The sequence below is a fragment of the Bombus fervidus genome, chromosome 18 (assembly GCF_041682495.2).
Source record: "Bombus fervidus isolate BK054 chromosome 18, iyBomFerv1, whole genome shotgun sequence".
NCBI lineage: Eukaryota > Metazoa > Arthropoda > Insecta > Hymenoptera > Apidae > Bombus > Bombus fervidus.
In genome coordinates, this window is record NC_091534.1 from 6,058,567 (window position 1) to 6,081,858 (window position 23,292).

A 23,292-nucleotide genomic window follows, 5' to 3' on the forward strand; every position below is an offset into this window, starting at 1 on the left:
CTTTTCAGAAACTGCGACTCACATTCAAAATCTTACTCGATATATCAAACTGCTCCAATTCCACTCATCAATTCATCAACATTTACGTCTTTACTATAAATTCCCTTGATGTAAGTTTCGCAGCACACGAGTGCCCCTTCGCTGTAATCACATACGGGGTGTACGCACCATTATTAGCCAGCGTTTTTCTCGTAAATGGTACATATTAGGGGAAAAATGAAAGAGGGAAAAGTTTTACAGTTTTCTCTGACCAATAAAGTGACGTATATAATTTTTTCAAATTCACAATATTTTTCAAGAAACAACGACGCCCTCCGATTTTTTTTTAATAGAGTAGCATCGACACGCAATATTCGAAATAATTCTTTCGTTATGCACCTTGTACGACCTCAACAGTCATTGTATTTGCACACGCGCTTGCACAAATATACAGCGTTCTATCGAAAAAATCGAAGGCAGCCTTTGTTCTTCGAAAACTATTGCAAACACGAAAAAAACAATATTCGCTATTGTACTGGTCACAGAAAACAGTAAAGCTTTCTCTCTTTTCTGACAGCTCTGTGCAGTTGCACCAATCGGACCGGTCAATCGGAAATCAGCGTGCGATTACAGCGAGCTTTACGCGTGCAACTGCCATAGTCCAAGTTTGCAATACGATTTTCCTCGCTCGTATCTCTGTTGTGCAACTATGCAATTTCATGCAAATCGGACATCCTTTGACATCATCCTCGCCCGACAATCTCCATGTTATTCTACTGCCGATATTTTTATTGTTCTATTTCTACAAAATGAGTCGTACATAATTCAATAAAATAATGAAAAACAAAAAATGTTGTGCATCTGTCACTTCCTTACAAAACGAAAAACACTTTTTAGACGACCTAATACATACACAGGCAAATACTTTTCCAGTATTTCAGAGTCAATTTCAAGACTTTATTTCTAATCTACTTGGAAACAATCGCACAACGTGCATGCTTATGTTATTAAAAATTATACTTGCTACTTCTACTGCTAAAGAACAGAAGCAAAAAAAAAAAAAAAAAAGAAGAAGCAAAATACACGCGAAACGACCCAGGCATTCGTTTCGCCGTGTAAAAACGTGAAGAAAAATCGATGCAGCGCGACGCTAAAATCGCGTTATCTCTAGAGGACTATGCGCGCGGAGTATCCGTGACAGTATCAAAGCGGATTAGTGGAACATGCGACCAAGATAGGAACGTGGTCCTGTCGATGTAACGGCATTAAACGTACGTACGTGGAACGTGCATGGGATCATTGATTCCGTAAATTTACGACGATATTTTTCACGATGATATTTTTTCGTCGTGTTCTGCTCAGGAAACTAGCGAATTCGCGGCGACGCTAAAAATTCACGATTCTTTTTCAAGCGTTCGAACGTTCAAACGAACTAGGTCAATGAATATTGCACGATTGATGAAAGCAAACGTTCGTTTTACAAAATATTAAATTTAAACAAAAGATGTATCAGGTCTGTAAGTATGAAACCGGAATTTGCCTATAGATGACCCTAGCTGATAATGTAGTTATCACTAAACTGCGTCATTGACGCCAAAAGTCTTTGTTGACATCTCACAAACATTTTCAACTCGGAACAATACAAGTTTCATACAACAGCATAGTTTGTAATAGCGTTGAACATGTGGAATTTTGTGCCTGGAAACTACGATTTGCGGACAGCATTGATTTTCTGTTACCATTTGAAGAAAACTGCTGCAGAATCGCATCGAATGCTTGTCGAAGCTTACCGTGAGCATGCTCTTGGTAAATCACAGTGCTTTGAGTGGTTTAAAAAATTCACAAGTGGCAATTTTGACGCGAGGAACGAAGAACGTGGAAGACCATCGAAAAAGTTTCAAGACAGAGAATTGCAAGCATCGTTGGATGATGATGACGCTCAAACGCAACAACAACTCGCTGATCAATTAAACGTGACGCGAGAAGCCGTCTCCGTACGTTTGAAAGCCATGGGAAAGATACAGAAGGTGGGAAAATGGGTTCCACATGAACCGAATGAAAGACAGCGGGAAAACCGAAAAACCACTTGCGAAATGCTGCTCGCCAGATACAAAAATAGGTCGATTAATATTCTTCGATTGACGAGAATCACACGGTCGTTCGTTGCACGTCACAGCGTGTCAATCTTTGTAGAGAAACCAGCCAACCTAAGTTTTAATCAAAATATGCAAATAATGCACCGTATACCGGGCGGAACATGGCAAATAGGAAATCAGCTTAGTGTGACACAGTGTTAAAATTATGAGCCACATGGAAGCTTAGCATTTTTTTTTTTTTTTTACACACGAGCAAACCATTGTTCGCATTTTCCCACGGTCTCGTTTTCTTGCACGGAAAACCAGCGACGATAAGCTTATCGTGCAAACTGTAGCGAGTTTCCATAGATCGTCGATCAGCGAGACTAACGATGAAACAGATAGGACACGAACGTAGTTAACGAAAATTCCAGCGAACAGCAGAGCTACTAATTTGCTACACTTGCCCTCCTTTTTGCATTCGAACGCTAAATTTACCCATGATCCTCTTTATGAACTTGTCAATTTCAAAAATAAAACGGGAGGTCGACGTACGAAGAAAACGAGGTAATTTGGATGCGCACTGCGTGACAAATAGTCGTTTCTTAATGTCGAATCTCAACGCCGAGTTGAAATATTAAACGCTAGCTAACTCGCTAATCGCGCTATTCTAAACCGAGTAACATTTTTTTTCTTTTTTCTTTTTTTTGTGTGTCTGCAAGCGTAACGAAGCTGCTAAGGCGAACAAGATAGAAAACGAAATTGCAAATGTTATTTTTGTGTATTAAATGCAGGGTCGAAAGATTTTTGTTATCCCTGAAATTTTTATGAAAAGAATCCTTAAATTTTTCGTTTAAGTAGAAAGACAGTGATTATTAAATGTTGATGAATTTTTTGGAAAAGTGAATAATTAAAAAGAAAGAATGTGTTAAGCATTGTCGGTACGCATAATCGTTGTAAATGATCGAAAGATAATTTTTGTATCGAGAGAAATTTTTTTATGCTTCCCGATGACTATTACAGATAAGAGAATATTCGTTTGCTTTCGGATAAGCATCATAGGCGAGAGGATTATTTTTTGGTTGTCTATAACCAAATATTATTTCTTTTTTTTTTTTTATCATTGATAACTATAGTCGATGACGAAACTTTTCTTTGGTAACTTTTGATTATCGTCAGTTTTTGTTAACATTGCAGATGACAAGATGTAGACGAGAGGACCTCGCACGCAGGTCATCGAGAGTTATTTCTTAAGCTACTTCATCCGGGTGCTGATTATCAGCAATGTTAATACAAAATTGATGATACTCGAAAGTGACAAAAATTAATTTCGTCCTGGATAATGGTTATCGACGACCGAGCAATATTCTCGTATACTTAATGGTTATCCATAAGAAATAAAGAAAACATTCCGTTGTGAATAACGCTTATTGGTGACCAAACAAAATTCTGTCAAAAACTGATTATTGATGATGAAAAAAATTCTGTCACGAATAATGGTTATTGGTGACCAAGGAAAAATGTTGTCATGGATTATGGTTATCGACAACGAAACAATATTCTGGTATACTTAGTGGTTATCCATAACCAAAAAAAAGGAAAACATTCCGTTGTGAATAACGCTTATTGGTGACCAAACAAATTCTGTCAAAAACTGATTATTGATGATGAAAAAAATTCTGTCACGAATCATGGTTATTGGTGACCAAGGAAAAATTTTGTTATGGATTATGGTTATCGACGACCAAGTAATATTCTCGTATACTTAGTGGTTATCCATAACCAAAAAAAAGGAAAACATTCCGTTGTGAATAACGCTTATTGGTGACCAAACAAATTCTGTCAAAAACTGATTATTGATGATGAAAAAAATTCTATCACGAATAATGGTTATTGGTGACCAAGGAAAAATTTTGTCATGGATTATGGTTATCGACAACAAAAGAATATTCTCGTATACTTAATGGTTATCCATAACCAAAAAAAGAAAACATTCCATCGTGAACTACAATTATTGGTATGCAAACAGAATTCTGTCAAAAAAAATGAGTATTGGTGACAAAATAAAATTCTATCACGAATAATGGTTATTCGTGACCAAGGAAAAATTTTGTCATGGATAATGGTTATCGACGACCAAACAAAAATTCTCGTGTACATAATAGTTACGGGCAACTAGTAAAAAAAAGTTTCTCGTCGATAATGGTTATCGGCAACCAAAAAAATTTATTATATAGAATGGTTATCAGTAATCAAAAAAACTTCTCTCAATAATGTAGTGGTTACCGGTAACCAAAAACAAAATTATCTTGCTGATAATGGTTATCAGTAACCAAAATCAGTTAGTCTTATCTACTAATTCCTACACTGCAACTTCTTGTCACGTTAATTATAACAGTTAGGGTGCCTGATTAAGTGGTTATTGATGACGAAAAAGAATTCTGCCACAGATAACAGTTTTTGGTGCTCAAACGAAATTCTGTTTACGATGGTCACTGATGGTCAAGGAAAAGTTTTGTCATGTATAATGGTTATCGACAACCAAACAAAAATTCTCGTGTACGTAATGGTTACCCATAACCAAAAAAAAATATTCCGTTGCAAGTAACGGTTATTGATGACCAAAAAGAATTCTGTCACAGATAATGATTATTGGTAACGAAAAAGAATTCTGCCACAGATAACGGTTGTTGGTGCTCAAACGAAATTCTGGTTACGATGGTCATTGATGGCCAAGGAAAAATCTTGTCATGTATAATGGTTATCGACGACCAAACAATATTCTCCTATACGTTATGGTTATACATAACCAAAAAAAAAAAAAACATTCCGTAGCGAATAACGATTATTGGTAACAAGAAAAATTCTCTCACATAGAATGGTTACCAGTAACCAAAAAAAAAATTCTTTCACATGTAACGATTACCGGTAACCAAAAAGAAAATTATCTTACTCATAATGTTTGTCGGTAACGAAAATCAGTCAAACTTATCTATAGATTCCTATACTGCAACTTCTGGTCACATCGATAATAACCGTTAAGGTGGCTGATTAAATATGAATACTAATCTTTTATCTTGTATGGTAAGTTGAACGCGTAATACGATGTCGGTAACGGAACAGATAGAATTCTGCAATAAAGAACATCCTCACAATTTCACCATACGATCTTATAGAATAAGTAACTCGTGGCGACAGAATTCGCAGAATTCGTACAACTCTGTCCACGAGAGATTATTAGCCACGTCATAATCGAATTACATATGCACGGTGCAACGATCGATCCTAATGGAATTGCGCTAAACTATATGTCGTGTCCGATTACTATTTCACAATGAAATTATACGCGAAACAATTATCGGCCGCACGACACGAATCCATCTCTTCTCGCATGACCTACGATGCATCCAGATTATCCAATTTTTATGCATTTTTAAGTATTCCTCGTCCCATCAGCTATTCCACTCGGCGCATAGCAAACGCAATGTGCATAGATACACGTGTGGTTTGTTATCTACCTCGTAAATGCATATCGCACACGTATTTGGAAAGTTCCACAAACTTGCGTGGGAGTTTATCTAAAATAACAAATAATGGTCAGTAATTAGCAACAATCAATATGAAATAACCTGAACAGTTGAAAATTCATTTGGAATTGTTACATTGTCGGAAAAGTTTCTTTTGTTTTGTAGGAAAATAATAGGCGCGCATTTGTTCTTTTGTATTATTTTGTTTCATTACTACGAAATGTATCATACGTCATTCGATAAAATAATATAAGAAAAAAAAATGTCGAAAGGAACTTTCGTGAAAGCCTATGGTAATATTATTATTTTTTATTTATTAGCAGCAATTATTCTACATTTTCAGTTTTACCTGAAACGACAGGTGAACAAGCGCGATATCAATATTTTACAAATGGCAAGTGTAAAATATTGAAATGCAGGGAATCGGCGCAGTCCTGCTCGCCAGTTTCGCGTCGACGTTAATTTTCAGCTTTTCTCTGGAAAGCCAGGTCATCGAATCGTAGGGTTTCGTCTTTTGTCTTTCCGATGCTCGCTAATTTCCATGAATATTTATCGACAAATGTTCGCGCACGATCGCTCGTCGTTGGCTTAGTTTCCACGCGCTTGTTACCCCATGTCGATATTCATATTTTGCACCGGGTATTTGCAAAAGCATTTGCAACGCGTGGCTGAATTCAACACGCCGCCCCGTTGCCTCACGTCGAAGCAAACGCACGTCAAAGTGTGAAAAGTTAGCTCTTAGATAGACTTCAGTGTGTTGTACTTGTTTGTAGTAAGACTATTGTAGTTCAAAAAATCGCGCCACCACTTTGTGATCGTTTTCCGCCACGTCGAAGCGTCAGTTTTCTGTCGCACGACGCGTACGTTCCAAAGAATCGAATAGAAAACGTTCTGAGAAAGATTATAATCAACATATACCGTGACTTTTAACGTTGCTTAGATTATCTCTTACAAGATACTTGGAATAGTAAAATAGTACAGACAATTCTGCGTGTAATATGAATTAAACATTTCTTTACGCTTCTCTTTCGTATACAACGTAAATATACTTTGTTCGATATATCAAACATGTAAAGTAACTCTATTTTCTTTTCTCTCTCCTCTATCGGTACTTCAAACAGCAAAATAACAATTCTTCCTCGCGATTTCAATACCTTTTGTCTATCAATGATCATCTCTAGCCTTACCGATACATGTCGATTTACCTGTTATAGATAACAAGCGACTTGAAACAAATACGAAACAACGACGCTACGAAAAGAGCACAGATCTTCCAAACACGCTACTAATTTACTAGACACCCTTCGAAACTCGAATCCTTGCGACTCTGTGCAAGTCTTCGCAAAAAGATTCTAACCTTACTGATTCCTCGGACATATCGATTTTTACCGACCATAGGTAACTGTATTTTTCGCTAACTACTCTTATCGTAGTCGCCGACACTTTGAAACGTGCGTGTAGCTTTAAACTTATAAAAAAAAAGAAAAAGAAAAGGAGAAAACAATTGAAAAAGAAGAAAAACTACATATATATATATATATAGTATCGTAAGTGCGCGGATTACGTACTTGGTCGAGACGTGGTTGAAAAGCAACAAGGGTGTAGCGAGGTCAAGATGCGTACGCGAATCGCGTGGCCAGCCGCTTCTGGCCGCAGGCGGCGGGGGTGGCGGATAGTCAGCCGAGGAGATGAGTGGAGAGTTGGACGAGGAGGGCTACTTGACGAGGAGCTCATTCATCAGCCGACAGCGTTCAGTGATTCATGTGACACACGCAAACCGTGTGTGTATGCCGTACTGTATGGTCTCTCTTGCCATGACACGACGCGACGCTGGTCGATGCCACGAGAACGCGTCTGATTTCGTTAACTTACGAGTTGGAATGATGCACGTTAGTGAGGGCGGTACATTTGAATAATTAATACACTACAGACTAACACTATAATACTAACACTATAAGAGAATTTCCATGCTCGTGTGACAAGAGTTTACGCGATTGTCCAATACGATTTATGCGACTACAGTTTCTTTAATTTATTTCGTGCAAAACAACAGACGAATTCTTATCATTATTTTTATCAATCAACAATGCACATTTAGCTATTTTATTAATTAAGGTTACGTCTTATATCGTCTCTCCTTTGCTCAATGTCGGAAGATTTAAACTATTAACCATGTTAATGGCGGCCAGTCTTGAAAATTTGTGTTCAACATCCTATACTTTTTTATATTACAGCTATTGTTGCGAAGATTTGTCAGAATATGTATATTGGGTTGGCAACTAAATAATTGCGGGTTCTGTCATTGCCCGGACTTATCGACACAAAATCTAAACAGCGCGATCAAACAGTGTATTGTTGACTCGTCTGATATCAACTGAAAATTTCGTTCGACAGCATCGTGGTACCGCAGCGCATAATACACGGTGTCATTAAACATATTTAATATTCATATTTAACATACTTGATTAATATTCGATATTTGATGAAAAAGCATGGACGTTCGAAATATCATTAGCGTTTTGCTCGTCGTTGATGCGCGCGAACGTCGCGCCCCAAATCGACGTAGCTCGATCGATCCTCGCTGTAATAATCGCACCGCTATTTATCGACGCTTACCCATCTCGTCGTGTGTACAGCGTATACACACGAGCCTCGTGCGCTCGTTACACACTCGTCGATACCATGGTCAGGTTACTTACCTCGGCCACGCTAGTTCGTGACACGGCCAGTTGAAAGTTTGGCGCAAGTTTCACGATAGTTTCAACTGGTTGCCGCACATCTGTCACGAGCTTGACGCGTTCGCCTGGATTTCTTGACAGGTTGGCTGGTTCGTTTACCTCGCGTCGCTGCGTCTAATGATTTGTGGACTGCGGATGTTTATGCGGATGCATAGTTGTGCGAGGAAAATTGGTTAACAAAATCGCTGCGAGTTGCGAAAGCGGACAAAGGAAGGTTTTAATTAGCAGTAGATTGCGGATGTTTACGCGAGTTCTTTCTTTCTTCCAGCGAATGTAGTTGATTTGTTGTCTCGCGCGGTATACGTTGCATCGAGCACGAGACAGTTCGAGGAATTTATTTGCAATTTCTTTATTTTCACGCTTGGAAATAATATTGGAACAGCCGTGCTTCACGCGCGTTTCAGTTGCAAACGATAAAGATTGTTTTGCGAGGCAACGTTAATTGTTCTCGTTTCAATTATCCTGGAATAACAAATGCGTGGAATTGTGTAGGTTAGGTATCGCGGGGAAATGCGGATTTCTGACACGGTTGTTATAGCAGAACGAGAAATTATTTCAGGAAACGTTTGTTCAAGTAAAGAAATTAAATTCTATTCTAATTCTTATTCTGACTCTAAATTATTAAATTGTAAAGAATTCTGTTTTATTTGGCTGTAGAAATAACTCTCTTTAAAATTGTTTTTTTGAATCGATTAATTATTTCGGAATATGTTCGAGAAGCAAATACGTCGCTCAAATAATGTTTCAACGTTTCGATGTTTTAAATGTGTCATCGATATTTGTAATTCGTAAGAAGATAATTTAATACGAATCGCGTGAAAACCCGTAATTAATCTTTGGAATTGTTTGGTGTACTGCACATTAGCTACACGTCTGATATTTTTATTGATATTACGCTCAGTAACATAAATCACATTATTATCTTTAACAAAGGAAACAGTTTCGCTTGATACTTGAACAATTCTTCAATTTTTCCTGTCCTATGTCATACATTTTTTATGCCTGACAGATACACACTCGTCCAACGTGCTTTCTTGTAGCGCGTATGAATCATCGATGATTCACGCCGATTTTATCGAGAGCAATTTTTTCGAGAAATAAGTTGGCGTTGACACGTGAGGCGTTGTCAGCACGAAAGAGAAAAGCAAATGCGACGATCTTAATACGATATTGCATTCACGAAATCAGTGCCTCGTAATCTAACTAAAATAATAATTGCACACACATAATTTATTGCGCGTTATAGCCATCACGTACCTTTGCAGTTAATTCGAAACTCAGCAGATCGTTCGATCATATATTTCTAGCACAGTAATTTCATCGCGTTTTATCCTACGGGGCTCTCAATGCTTCGAAAAATTACGATTTCTGAGCGGAAACTTTCGAAGCAAAGTAAAATAAAACAAAAAGTAAAGAAGCTTCAAAGTGAGGTTAGAAAATCGTCGTGTCGAATTGTAAGGGGTGGTGAAATATTATTGGAACAGCGATTAAGCTGAAAAGCGTTTGTTGGATCGGGTTGTAAATTAAAAAGCTTGAACCTGTAAGAATTAAAAAGGAGAAAACACGCGTAAAAGATCGCACGATAAAGAGCGAGTCGCGACACGAAAATACGAAAACGACCGAGCACCTATGTATGTGTTTCGGTATATGGACTGGCTGGTTCGACAGCAAAACATCGATATCAGCGTGGATACGTGGTTTTCTTCCAAGCGATAGACGATTGCGATCGATTCGTTTTAATAATAGAAAATTGCCAAGAGGGGCAAGAAAGTGCGGTATTGCATAATGAATGGCATGAAAAGAGGGTGAATTCAATGCGTTCGTGTGCTGACACCGTGTGATTCGTAGAATTGCACTGCGCCTTCTTGCACAAACGAATAGCACGTTGAGTAATTTAATACGCGATACGTTCAGATATATTTCGTATCTGCAAATTAACACATTTACACGTGCTCTGTATACACGTGTACGTCTATCGTAGTAGGTAAAGAGCTTAATTTCATTGCACGGAGTTTAAAACACATTTCTAGATTAATATTTTCATTTGTTCGTGGAAGTTTTAAGAAAATGACATTTTATTTCTACAAAATGTATATAATAGGAAATGTAGAGGGGGTAATACTCTAAGTGAAGATATTATACGCTATTACTATTGTAGATGTGCGTGTACATAGAGTTGTCGAAAAGTAAGCATTAAATAAAAAATAAAATAAATTCGGAATATTATCTCGTCTGCTCGATATTTCCTGTATGTATATAATTATAATAAATAATATACATTACACATACACAGAGAGTTATTAGTCGAGTATTCTATATCCATGAAATTTTATTTAAATTTATGCACGTATAGAATATGCATATAGAATCGCCAGTAGAATGGAATTGCAAATGAAGAAATTGTCATAAAAAATATAAAAAACACGTATATGTAAATCTTCTCGAAATTAATACCACTACGTGTGGCTAATTGGAATAAGGTTAGAAAAATAGTAATTTTAATGTTACTATACTTGTGTACATAATATGTACACTCGTATACTTCGAAGAATTATTTTATGCTCGTTATGATGCATATCTATAATATGATACATTCGTGTTTTATGATCTTGATACGCATAAACGTTTTAAATTATATTAAATTCTTTGGAAATTACATGTTTTCATAATTCAAAGATATACTCTGCAAACAATTTGTTTTACCAACAATTTGTTCGAGTAATGTTTTATCGCACAAATACGTTTTAAGAAAAAGGGGAAAAATACGGTACATAGCAAGCGACGCCATTTCTCCTCGGCGTCATAGTCAGTCTATTATGTCCACAATCCACGTCCAACCGTCGTACCGTATCTCTTTTCTCGATCTCCACATTTCTCTCTTACTCTAGGCTTTTGTCCGACACAATAGGGGGCGAATAAAAAATAGGAAATATTATCAGCAATTCACAATACCCTTGGAACACTTGTTCCTTGAACAGAAGGGACACGAAATGTAAAGATATTCATTTGCAGTCCTTAGAAATTCAGTGATAATCACAAATTTAAACAGAATTCTGTTCCAATGACCATCGTATACCATTATACGTATATGTACATGAATTATTTATATTGTGGTACATATAGTGATATATTATGCTGTATGTAACATTATATATTTAATATATAAATATGCGTGTAATTAAATATATAAATTGAAATTCAATATTATATAATTAATATTACAAATTAAATAAAATATAAAACATCGTGTAATATAATATAAATATATATAACAACAGTATAAGTATATAATATAAACGTAAAATGAAACAAAAGTACTAGTAATATATAATATCATATATATTATTTGTATAATATAATATTGTATTATCATATATACATCCTATACCATTATACGTATATGTACATGAATTATTTATATTGTGGCACATGTAGTGATATATTGTGCTATATGTAACATTATATATTTAAAATATAAATATGCGTGTAATTAAATATATAAATTGAAATTCAATATTATATAATTAATATTACAAATTAAATATTATAAATTAAATAAAATATAATACATTGTGTAATATAATATAAATATATATAACAACAATATAAATATATAAAGTAAACGTAAAATAGAACAAAAATACTACTAATATATTATGCTATATGTAATATTATATATTTAATATATAAATATACGTATAATTAAATATAAAAATTGAAATTAAATATTATATAACAGTACGTTGTATAATATAATATAATAATATATATATATATATATAATTACAGTATAAATATATAATGTAAACTTAAAATAAAACAAAAGTACTAATAATATATAATATCGTATATATTATTTGTATAATATAATATTACATTATATATAATACGATATTACAATACACGTAGCAGCCAGGTAAAAAGTAAACGACTAATTTAAAGTAGAATACGTGAACCGTTAATCACGAAAGTGGGGTAACTTGATTTTTCAAAAAAATTCAATTCCACCTTGTTTCGGCTTTTATCGAAAAGGAAATTATAGTTTGCTATGAAATTAGCATGGAAATTTTAATTGCACCTGGGAATCTTTCTACATGATTCACTTTTACAATTACCTTTTAACACGTATTACTAGCTTTCACACGTCTTGGTTAAAGTTATGCGACTCTTTTTTTACCACGTTTTATTCATATTTACACGGTTTTCTTAGCACGTTTTACTTTACCTTTAAACGATATTTTTTACACGTTTCATTTATTTTTATCCTCGAACCGAAGAGACCGACAAACCTTCCAAGAATCGCTTCATCAAGACACAAATTCTACTTTGTTATCGCTGTTACAAACAACCGACTGTTTTAGAGCCGCGGTAAGAGCATAAAGCATCTGAAGGATGCTGTTCATTTGTTTAACGATCGTCAGATCGTACAACTGAGATCTTGAGCGAACAAAGGATCACTTGATTCGATGCAAAGAGAATCGAGATTATATCGTTTTACATTTCTTCATTCTGTCTAAAGAAACAACGAAAGGTGTTGTTCGTTCGTCCAATAAGCCACAGATTGAACGTTCATCAACAGTCAGAGCTTCATCGAGTAAAGAGAATTTAATTTGGCTCGAGGAGAATTGAAATTATATCGTTTTAAATTTCCTCAATTTGTACAAGAATTATAAAAGCGGAGCAATTCCATTTATCCTATTGGTTGACCAGCGAAGTTTTGTCGTTTTTTCAATGGCGTGGGAGGTTGTTCATTTGTTCCTCGTAACTTACGCGTGTCATCTAGAGATCAACGATTGTACAAATTGTTTTATTAACGCTTTACTGACCGATAGCCGATTAATCAGTTTTATATCGCCAACATTTACCGATCGATAGCCTGTTAATCGGCTTTTTGTCGCCGATGCTTACTGACCGATAGCCTATTAATGGGCTTTTTGTCGCTGACAATCTTTCTCATTATTTGAACAGTAATTTGTTATTTAGTACTAAGATACATTGCTCAGGTGTGTCAGTTGCGTTGCTTTATAAGCTTCCACAGTTTTATACCAATTTGAAAAACTTACCGTTCGCGATGAACGAAAAGAATGGTATTGGAGAGTCCAAACCGAAACAGAGCCAGCGCCGGACGTGCTGTTGAATCGGTAGCGGTCGATAAAATGTTGATATTTTCATTGGTATTTTTACGAAATATTTGCGTTGCTGTCGAAGGTATCGTTTCTCAAGAGCGAAAATTCTACTTTTATCGTTAGTAGTTATTAATCAATTGCTTCGACCAGCGAAAGTGAAATTGTTTACCGACGGATGACTTCTGGTTAACGTCAGTGATATAAGTTATTAATAAATAGACTGATAATGATTCTGTATTTCGAATTAGTTCCGAGATTGGCGCTATTTTATAAATAAATGGATAAAAATAGATAAAAGAAGAATCTCAGAATTGGAAAACGATAACGATTTTTATATAAAGGAAACGGACGTTTATATAAAGCGGAAAGAAAGAGAACTATACGCTGAAATTCTTCATTATCCGACGAGTATTTTAAGGTGACACTAAGTTGAGCTCTACGATACGAAATAACAACGAGCAGAATATCTGAAAATTAAGGAAATTGTCATTTACGATTTTCGTAATTGATCAAATCACGAACACGATACAACCTCATTCAGTCAAAAATGCTTTTTGCTTCCTTGTTGTATTACAAAAATTGCCTGCTAAAAAGACACAAGTCTACAGAACTTCTAACGTTTGTTAAAACACACGTATCAAGTTGCAGAAAACAAGGAAACTACTGGGTTGGCAACTAAGTGATTGCGGATTTTGTCGTGCCACCTAATGACAAAATCCGCAATCACTCAGTTGCCAACCCAATAAATACAATTACATGTCTTTTCTCAGTCTTAACGCTAACATTACCAAATGGCCGATTTCAATGTTTAATGTAAAATTGTACATTTACTGTTATTTCTTTTATTCGTCTAATTTTATGTAAATTCTTATGTTATCCAATTTAATCAATTTCTCAATGTTTATTAATATATGAGATTATCGCGTCATATTGATAAAGCAAAGCAACAATTCATTCGGCTTCGGTAAACAGATCGTAGGACACTTCCACGCTTTGGTATAGCAAACGATACAAAATTATTTTCATTCAAAGTAAATAGAAGCACAGAAAATTCATTATATTGTTCCTCTACTATTATACAATTCCATTATTATTATTCGTTATATTATTCCTCTTGTTATCACCAGGAGGTAGGAATTTTAAAATAAAATTATAAAACTAGCCATGGAAATTAAAAAGAAAAAAAAAAAAAAAAATAAGAAACACAAAGAATCGAATAGAACCGCGTAAAATTGCCTTTCTACCGTACGTGCTCCTCTGTGCGCGGCTAATTTACCTACAACGGCGACACAACCTTACCACTCGTTTATCGATTCTTCGACAGATGAATCATTTCTGTTGCACCGCGTCTGCTGCCCCCGGTTCCTATTTATTCCTCCACCGACGACCCGTCGTGGGCGGTTGGTAGGTGGAAAAAAGAAATGATCCGCAGTCTGTCGCCGGCTCACCGACCACCATCGTCGTGTATGGTAGCTTGGCTCACCAGGCGAACACGTATAGCGAAACTGAAACACCACCTGTAGTTATAGCGCCGTGAAGCTATAGTTAGCGAGCTCGCCCCCGAACCGAAGAGGGAAGCTTTCCATAAATAAAAATAACCACCTTGCCGCCTCGCGTGTAGCAAACGGGCTTGTTCCTGCACAATTGCGCTTCGTTTTCTATGGTTTTCGCCGTTTGCACAGTCGACTGTGGCTGATCCACGCGGACCTCGGGAGGCTACCTAACCTAACCGCGACGTCTAAAGAAGCTGGTTCGGTGTTTCGCAGCGTCGTTTCTCTAATTCTCAGCAACGAGAATCGAAAAAGCGTTTAGGAAGAGGTGTGTGGTGCGTTGGATTTGGGACAGTGTGAGATCGAATTCGACGGGTTTGCAGGTGCAATTGTTTTGTTGGAAATTTAGACAGTTGAGTGTAAGATTGATATTCTATTGTTTTTGTTTGTTTTTTGGGCGGTTGGGTTAAACAGGAAGAGAGACCAGAGGTGTCGTGTTGAATTTCTTATCGGAAGGTGATTTCGCTATTTTGCCGGTTTAGTTTTCACGGGTTTTATTAGCCCTCGGTTGCCACGCTCGCTTCGCCGGGTCAATCTGACCCACTGTTCGATTTCCAAGCAGCTGCTGTTGAAAGGATAGCGGCGATATCGGATCAAAGGAAATTTGAGAATACGGTTCCAATATCCTGGAATATGTTTTGACAAAAACGAAAGTCTAAGGAAGCAAGTGACGTCGTTTCCGAAAAAAAAAGGGAAATATTTGAAACTGTAAGTTTCGAGGAAAATCATTTTTATGAGAAATTGTTGTAACACTCTTGTGTTTCGACATTTCTCGCTAGAATTTTCAAATTTATTGCTTTTTAAATGTGCAACTTTGGGGGGCAGGGGGGATAGTTTCTTAGTGCGCGTTCTTGAAAAAATGTTTATTTGACATGTTGAGGAAGAACAGTTTTTGAATAAGAAGAGTGCAATTATATGGAAAAATCAATTCATTAGACACACAGGTGCAAACAATTTTTATTTTAATTATATATGTAGATTTTAATTTTTTAAACTGTAATAATGATTTCTATCAGTAAAATTTACAAAAAAATAAAATGCACATTTGTGACACTTGGGTCATACCCATCACTAACCTCAAAGAGTTACCAGACTCAAACTGACAGGATTCTTAGTAGTGTAATCATCAGATATTATACAAAAAAATAATTCAAATTAACAGTACATTGTGCAATAGTGTCATTGCAAATGTCACATCTTGAAGATGTTTTTTTCCAAAAGAAGGCTATGGGTTACTATGATCCATAAAGGCAATCTTCAATAAGGCAATTTTCAATAAAATAATACAAAAGAAATATTAATTCAAATTAACAGTAGATTGTGCAGTAGTATCATTGCAAGTGTCACATCTTGAAGATGTCTTTTTCCAAAGGAAAGCTATGGGTCACTATGATCCATAAAGGCAACCTTCCATAAAATGCAACTTTCAATAAAATAATACAAAAGAAATATCAATTCAAATTAACAGTAGATTGTGCAATAGTATCATTGCAAGTGTCACATCTTGAAGATGTTTTTTTCCAAAAGAAGGCTATGGGTTACTATGATCCATAAAGGCAATCTTCAATAAGGCAATTTTCAATAAAATAATACAAAAGAAATATCAATTCAAATTAACAGTAAATTGTACAATAGTATCATTGCAAGTGTCACATCTTGAAGATGTCTTTTTCCAAAGGAAAGCTATGGGTCATTATGATCCATAAAGGCAACCGAGAGTTAAGAAAGGAAATCGGTACAATCTTGTAGAATACAATGATTCGACGAGACTTGGCTTATTATTATTTTCTGCACTGCATATAGTAATATTTTACTTTTGCCAATCTTTTCAATTTCTCATTAAATTATGTTCTTTTCTTTTGTTTAATTCCTTGGCTAGTTATTCATTTCACGCACAAGTTTCCATTAGAATTTTTATTTTCCAGTGATTGGTAATTCTTGTCGACATGTTGAGTTTTCAAAATTCACCAGCTTCTTATCTCCAGATGTACGTACGTTTTGTAAATTCTGTTTCTCGCATTTTACGATACTTTTACGTAATAAAAAAAGAAAAAAGAAAAAGTATAAGCAAACATAAAATTGTATCTAGTGTAACACGAAGAATGAATAGATCTGTTCAAGTGCTATTGGTTTGCAGAATTATGGAAGAAACGAAGAGATCAAGCGTTCGCATAATGCGCGGAAAAGTAGCAAAGAACTGCAAATGGTAAGCCAAGAAATGGAATATCGATTGAACGTCGGTAGTTTTTAGCTATAACTGTAACTATGTATTACGTCCGAGCAAATGATACCATTTTAGACTTTTCCGTTTTACGTCTGCATACATCACGAAAGTAAATTCCACTGAGAACTGCTCGCTGTTCGCCGTTTCATGTCCCGCATTTTATTTATCGAGCTAGTGCCAAAAATCTCTTTCGTTTTATTAGGAAATATTGGGTTGGCAACTAAGTGATCGTGGGTTTCGTCGTACCACCTAATGACAACGTAGTTGCCAACGTAGATGCACCATATTTTCTCTTTTATTATTTTATCGAATTGTGTATCATCCATTTTATTTTATCGCTACAAAATAATATAAAATACAATATAATATAATGAGAATTACAAATAATACTAAAAATAATATAATAATACTAATAATAATATTAAACAATTTGTCCTATTGTTGCAAAATGGATCACACAAAATTCAATAAAATAATAAAAAAAGAAAAAATATTGCGCATCTAATTATTTTTTTATAAAATGTCAGAAACTTTTGGGTTGATCTATTGGGTTGGCAATTAAATGGTTGTGGATTTTGTCGTACCACCTAGTGACAAAATCCGCCATCACTTAGTTGCCAACGTAGATGCACCATATTTTCTCTTTTATTATTTTATTGAATTGTGTACCATCCATTTTATTTTATCGCTACAAAATAATATAAAATACAATATAATATAATGAGAATTGCAAATAATACTAAAAATAATATAATAATAGTAATAATAATATTAAACAATTTGTCCTATTGTTGCAAAATGGATCACACAAAATTCAATAAAATAATAAAAAAAGAAAAAATATTGCGCATCTAATTATTTTTTTATAAAATGTCAGAAACTTTTGGTTTGATCTATTGGGTTGGCAATTAAATGGTTGCGGATTTTGTCTTACCACCTAGTGACAAAATCCGCCATCACTTAGTTGCCAACGTAGATGCACCATATTTTCTCTTTTATTATTTTATCGAATTATGTACCATCCAATTTAATTTATTGCTATAAAATAATATAATATTATCAGAATTACAAATAATACTAATAATAATATACAAAAATTTGTTTTATTACTGCAAAATGGATCACACACAATTCAATAAAATAATACAAAAGAAAAAATATTGCGCATCTAATTATTTCCTTACAAAATGTCAGAAACTATTGGAATATTTCATTGGGTTGGCAACTAAGTTATTGCGGATTTTGTCATTAGATGGTACGGCAAGATCCGCAATCACTTAGTTGCCAACCCAATAAAAATCGCATACGATTTTCGCGATGCTAAAAGTATAAGAATTATCTGATGTTAGTAAGTGCGAATTATTTCTTTGCAAAATTGAACGTAAAACAGATAGACGTTAATTATTAGAACATCACATTAGTTATTTCCAGTGAAGGGGAAATGCTTTTTCAGGAAAGAGGATAACATTCCACGCTATTGATTTCCTCCCTCGTGAATATATTCTATATATCGAGAAATTTATTTTTCAGTGTGCAAATCGTTCTATTTTCGTAGCAATTTCCTTGTTCACTTGTTCGATTCGTGTTTTCTCCCGAGCCACGATCTTCCAAATGCCAACTCGTACCTTCAATTTTCGGCTTTTTTTTTTCAACGAAAGTTACTCTGCATCGTATTATGCCGCCTCTTTTACGTGTCCTCGGATTTATTTGTCCAACTGGAATCGCTTCCACGTGCCATTTTCTTCCACATTTTGTACACTGTGACTGCTATAACTATACAGTAAATGGCGTAGACGAAAGAAACAATGAGAAAGGCAGAGACAAATAGCGTATACCATCAGGCAATAGCGTCACAAACAACGTAATTTATTTTATAGTAACTGCACTATGGATTTTTAAAATACTATACATGTACATATACATATACATGAAATAAGTAAGATACAATACAAAATACAGTAAGATACATATACAATACAAAATACAGATACATATTTTTATTAATGTAATTTTGTTTCTCTTTTATTAGTTTTAATTAATAATTAGTCGTATGAGATTTACATAATTTACACGTGAAAATTGCATATATTGTCAATTGTACATCGTTACAAGATTTTCTTTAATGTTTTATACATCGTACTATGTAGCTTGCCATAATCATACAATAAATCGCGGAGACGGTAGAAATCATCAGAAGAGCAGAAATCATCAGAAGCAACATAATTGCTTCTGTAATAATTGCAATATGAATGTTTAAAATACAATACATGTACATGTATATGATACATGAAATAAATGAGATACAATACAAAATACAGTAAGATACATATACAATACAAAATACAGTAAGATACATATACAATACAAAATACAGTAAGGAACATGTACAATACAAAATACAGTAAGAAACATGTACAATACAAAATACAGTAAGATACATATACAATGCAAAATACAGTAAGATACATATACAATACAAAATACAGTAAGATACATATACAATACAAAATACAGTAAGAAACATGTACGATACAAAATACAGTAAGATACATATACAATACAAAATACAGATACATATTTTCATTTATTGTACTGTTCTGTTGTAATCTATTTACTATAGTAAATAAAATCGAAAATGATCCACATCATCCACTAAATATTGCAATTAGACTGCATAATTATGCAAATAAATAGTCCCTTAAATTTGTATAATAATTGCATTACATATCTACCTACTACAATAAACAAAATCTCAAATGATTCACTTCATCTATTAAATACTATAATTAGACTGCAAAATAATTATGCAAATAAATGGTCCCTTAAATTTGTATAATAATTGAATTACATATTTACTTACTACAATAAACAAAATCAAAAATGACCCACTTTCTATTAAATACTATAATTAGACTGCAAAATAGTTATGCAAATAAATGGTCTCTTAAATTTGTATAATAATTGCATTACATATCTACTTACTATAATAAACACAATTGAAAATGACCCACTTCACCTATTAAATACTATAATTAGACTGCAAGATAGTTATGCAAATAAATAGTCTCTTAAATTTGTATAATAATTGCATTACATATCTACTTACTATAATAAACAAAATCTCAAATGATCCACTTCACTTGTTAAATATTATAATTAGACTGCTAGATAATTATGCAAATAAATGGTCTCTTAAATTTGTATAATAATTGCATTGCATATCTTCTTACTACAATAAACAAAATCTCAAATGATCCACTTTCTATTAAATACTATAATTAGACTGCAAGATAGTTATGCAAATAAATGGTCTCTTAAATTTGTATAATAATTGCATTACATATCTACTTACTATAATAAACACAATTGAAAATGATCCACTTCACTTGTTAAATATTATAATTAGACTGCTAGATAATTATGCAAATAAATGGTCCCTTAAATTTGTATAATAATTGCATTGCATATCTACCTACTACAATAAACAAAATCTCAAATGATCCACTTTCTATTAAATACTATAATTAGACTGCAAGATAGTTATGCAAATAAATAGTCCCCTAAATTTGTATAATAATTGCATTACATATCTACCTACTACAATAAACAAAATCTCAAATGATCCACTTTCTATTAAATACTATAATTAGACTGCAAGATAGTTATGCAAATAAATGGTCCCCTAAATTTGTATAATAATTGCATTACATATCTGTTTACTATAATAAACAAAATTGAAAATGACCCACTTCACCTATTAAATACTATAATTAGAGTGCAAGATAGTTATGCAAATAAATAGTCCCCTAAATTTGTATAATAATTGCATTACATATCTACCTATTACAATAAACAAAATCTCAAATGATCCACTTCATCTATTAAAACATAATTACAAAATAATTACACGTAATTACAAAATAGTGATACAAATATTAGATAATCTCTTAAATTTCTTTAACAACTATACTACCTATCTACCTACTGCAGTACAGTACCTACTATGTATTACCATCTCATTACCAAACTGTTACTTTGCTTTCGTTAAGCTCGACGAACAAGCTCGTCGTCAAGGGCCAAAACGTCGTAATTTCTCGTCCATCGTAGTCAACGTCGAAACATTGCCCTCGTTATCGCGAACGCTTCTGCTTGAACCTAACCTAATTCTTGCCAGCCAAAGCAATTAAAACGTCAGACACTCTAGCGATCTCGTGTCAAAGGCCGTCGCCTCCAACTAACGCGTCTTCGATGACAAAGATACTGCAAGGACGCGTTCCACGTTGGTCGTATCGTACGTATCCATATTTCATATTATTGTACATGGCAACGTATACGCGGTTGACGTCTTCAAACCGACGTGATTATTATCTCTTTGTCTACGTAGCGTCTGATCGATAGCATTGTGCAGCAGCGTTTTTGCTTCGAGCTTCAATTCGGCCTGGTTTCACGAGCCCAGCGGACTCGCTCGTTTCCGCAAAGCAAACGCTCAGCACCAGCCTCCGCGAGATCCTCCACTCGTTTTCGATACAAATTATCTCATAGCTCAGGGCTTTCTTTCTCAATCTTCGATCCGCCTTCCCAAGTTTCACCGATGGAAATTACGTGGATTATATCGTTGAATTTTTCTCATCCGAAGAAATTTTCTCATTGTTTCCAGGGAAAGTTCCTTTTTAGGTTATTGATCGAGCTTTTTTTTTTTACTTTTCCCGAGCTTTGGTTTGCTGGATAATAACGTGCATCGTGAAGCTTCTTGGGCTATTTGAGTGGAGAACTTTTTAACTGGTAAGGGGAAGGTTTGGCAACTGGAGAATTGAGGAAAGTTTGAAACTTGGCAAATGTAGCTCATGAGATGCTAAAAAGGAAACAATTTTCCGTGAGCAGTGGAACGGTCCTAGGGGTGAAAACTCTACACCGAAGAAATCTTGACTTTTCATGTTATAAATAATTTAAAAAGTATGTGGAATAGGAGGGAAAAGTTGAATTAAAAGTTGTAATCCTTTTCACGTAAATTTATATTTCTGTTAAATAAATTTCTATTAATAAATTTCTATTTTTATATTTCTATTAATAAATTTTTATTGTTTTGTTTTTCCTCTCACACGCATACACAGCTCTTTGTAGATACATAAATGTTACGTATAATATTATATAATAAATAATGAATAATAATATATAATAGTACTACGTATAATAAATATAACAAGATTTCTAATCACGCGAATATTTCTGCCTTAATCATTTTTTCGCAGAAAACAAAGGAATGAAGAAATACTTTGTTTCATATTATATGTACAATTTTTTCATAATAATTATTTATATGTTTTTATTTGATCGTTTTATTTCACCTCGGCCTGTAAATAATAAAAAAACATGTTAAAGTTTACGAATATATTTTAGTTTTTATTAAAATTGCAACTTAAACAGCGAATTGTAATCGCTTTATGCGCATGACGAGTATATTCGTCGTAGCAGAAAATGTCGCCATTTCTTCATTTCGCAAAGTTTACGAGTATATTTTAATTTTCCAGACGCTTGGTTTCCGAGATAAAATAAATTTTGAAAATTTGCCGCTTGTGCCAGCCCGATTTTTAATTAAACACATTCGAACTTTGTTTTTTATAAACTTTATCTTCAGCCTCGGACGAACAAGTTTTATTCTACGTTTTTTCTTACTTTCACACAAAAAACGTTATACTTATTTTACAAGAACACTTACATTACACATACACGTCTATCGTTCTCGAGAAAAATGTCCAGCTAATAACGAACACCCTGTATATGAAAATCGAAGGAAAAACACTTAGCAGCTAGTCAGGTGTGCTACTAGCACAATCTCGCACTTGAACCACTTGCAACTGTGTTGCAACTATCACAAAGCAGCAAGAAGTTGAGCGAAAGTTTGAAACTTTCTGACGAAGAACCTCTTATCCTACATTTTCTTTACAAATCTCACGACTTCCATCAATCATTCTAAATATGCTGCGCGACCTCGATTACCGATAGCAATAAAACTGTCCACTTGTAACACTTCGAAACGAGCCCCTGTCGACCACCATAAATCTCGTCGAACAGC

The 23,292-nt window shown here is 34.3% G+C and overlaps 1 protein-coding gene across 8 annotated transcripts in view; it reads left to right on the top strand.

Moving 5' to 3' along the window:
- The window catches only part of Krt95d (phosphofurin acidic cluster sorting protein KrT95D), a 184,606-nt gene that overhangs the window by 129,581 nt on the left and 31,733 nt on the right, over positions 1-23,292 (top strand). For 4 of the 8 annotated variants that reach the window (XM_072020924.1, XM_072020926.1, XM_072020930.1 and 1 more), the window contains exon 2: positions 17,133-17,201. The exons of the other annotated variants lie outside the window; for them this stretch is intronic. In XM_072020924.1, coding sequence (XP_071877025.1) covers positions 17,133-17,201 — 69 coding nt within the window. The remainder of the gene's footprint in view (positions 1-17,132; positions 17,202-23,292) is intronic. 8 annotated transcript variants of the gene reach the window in all.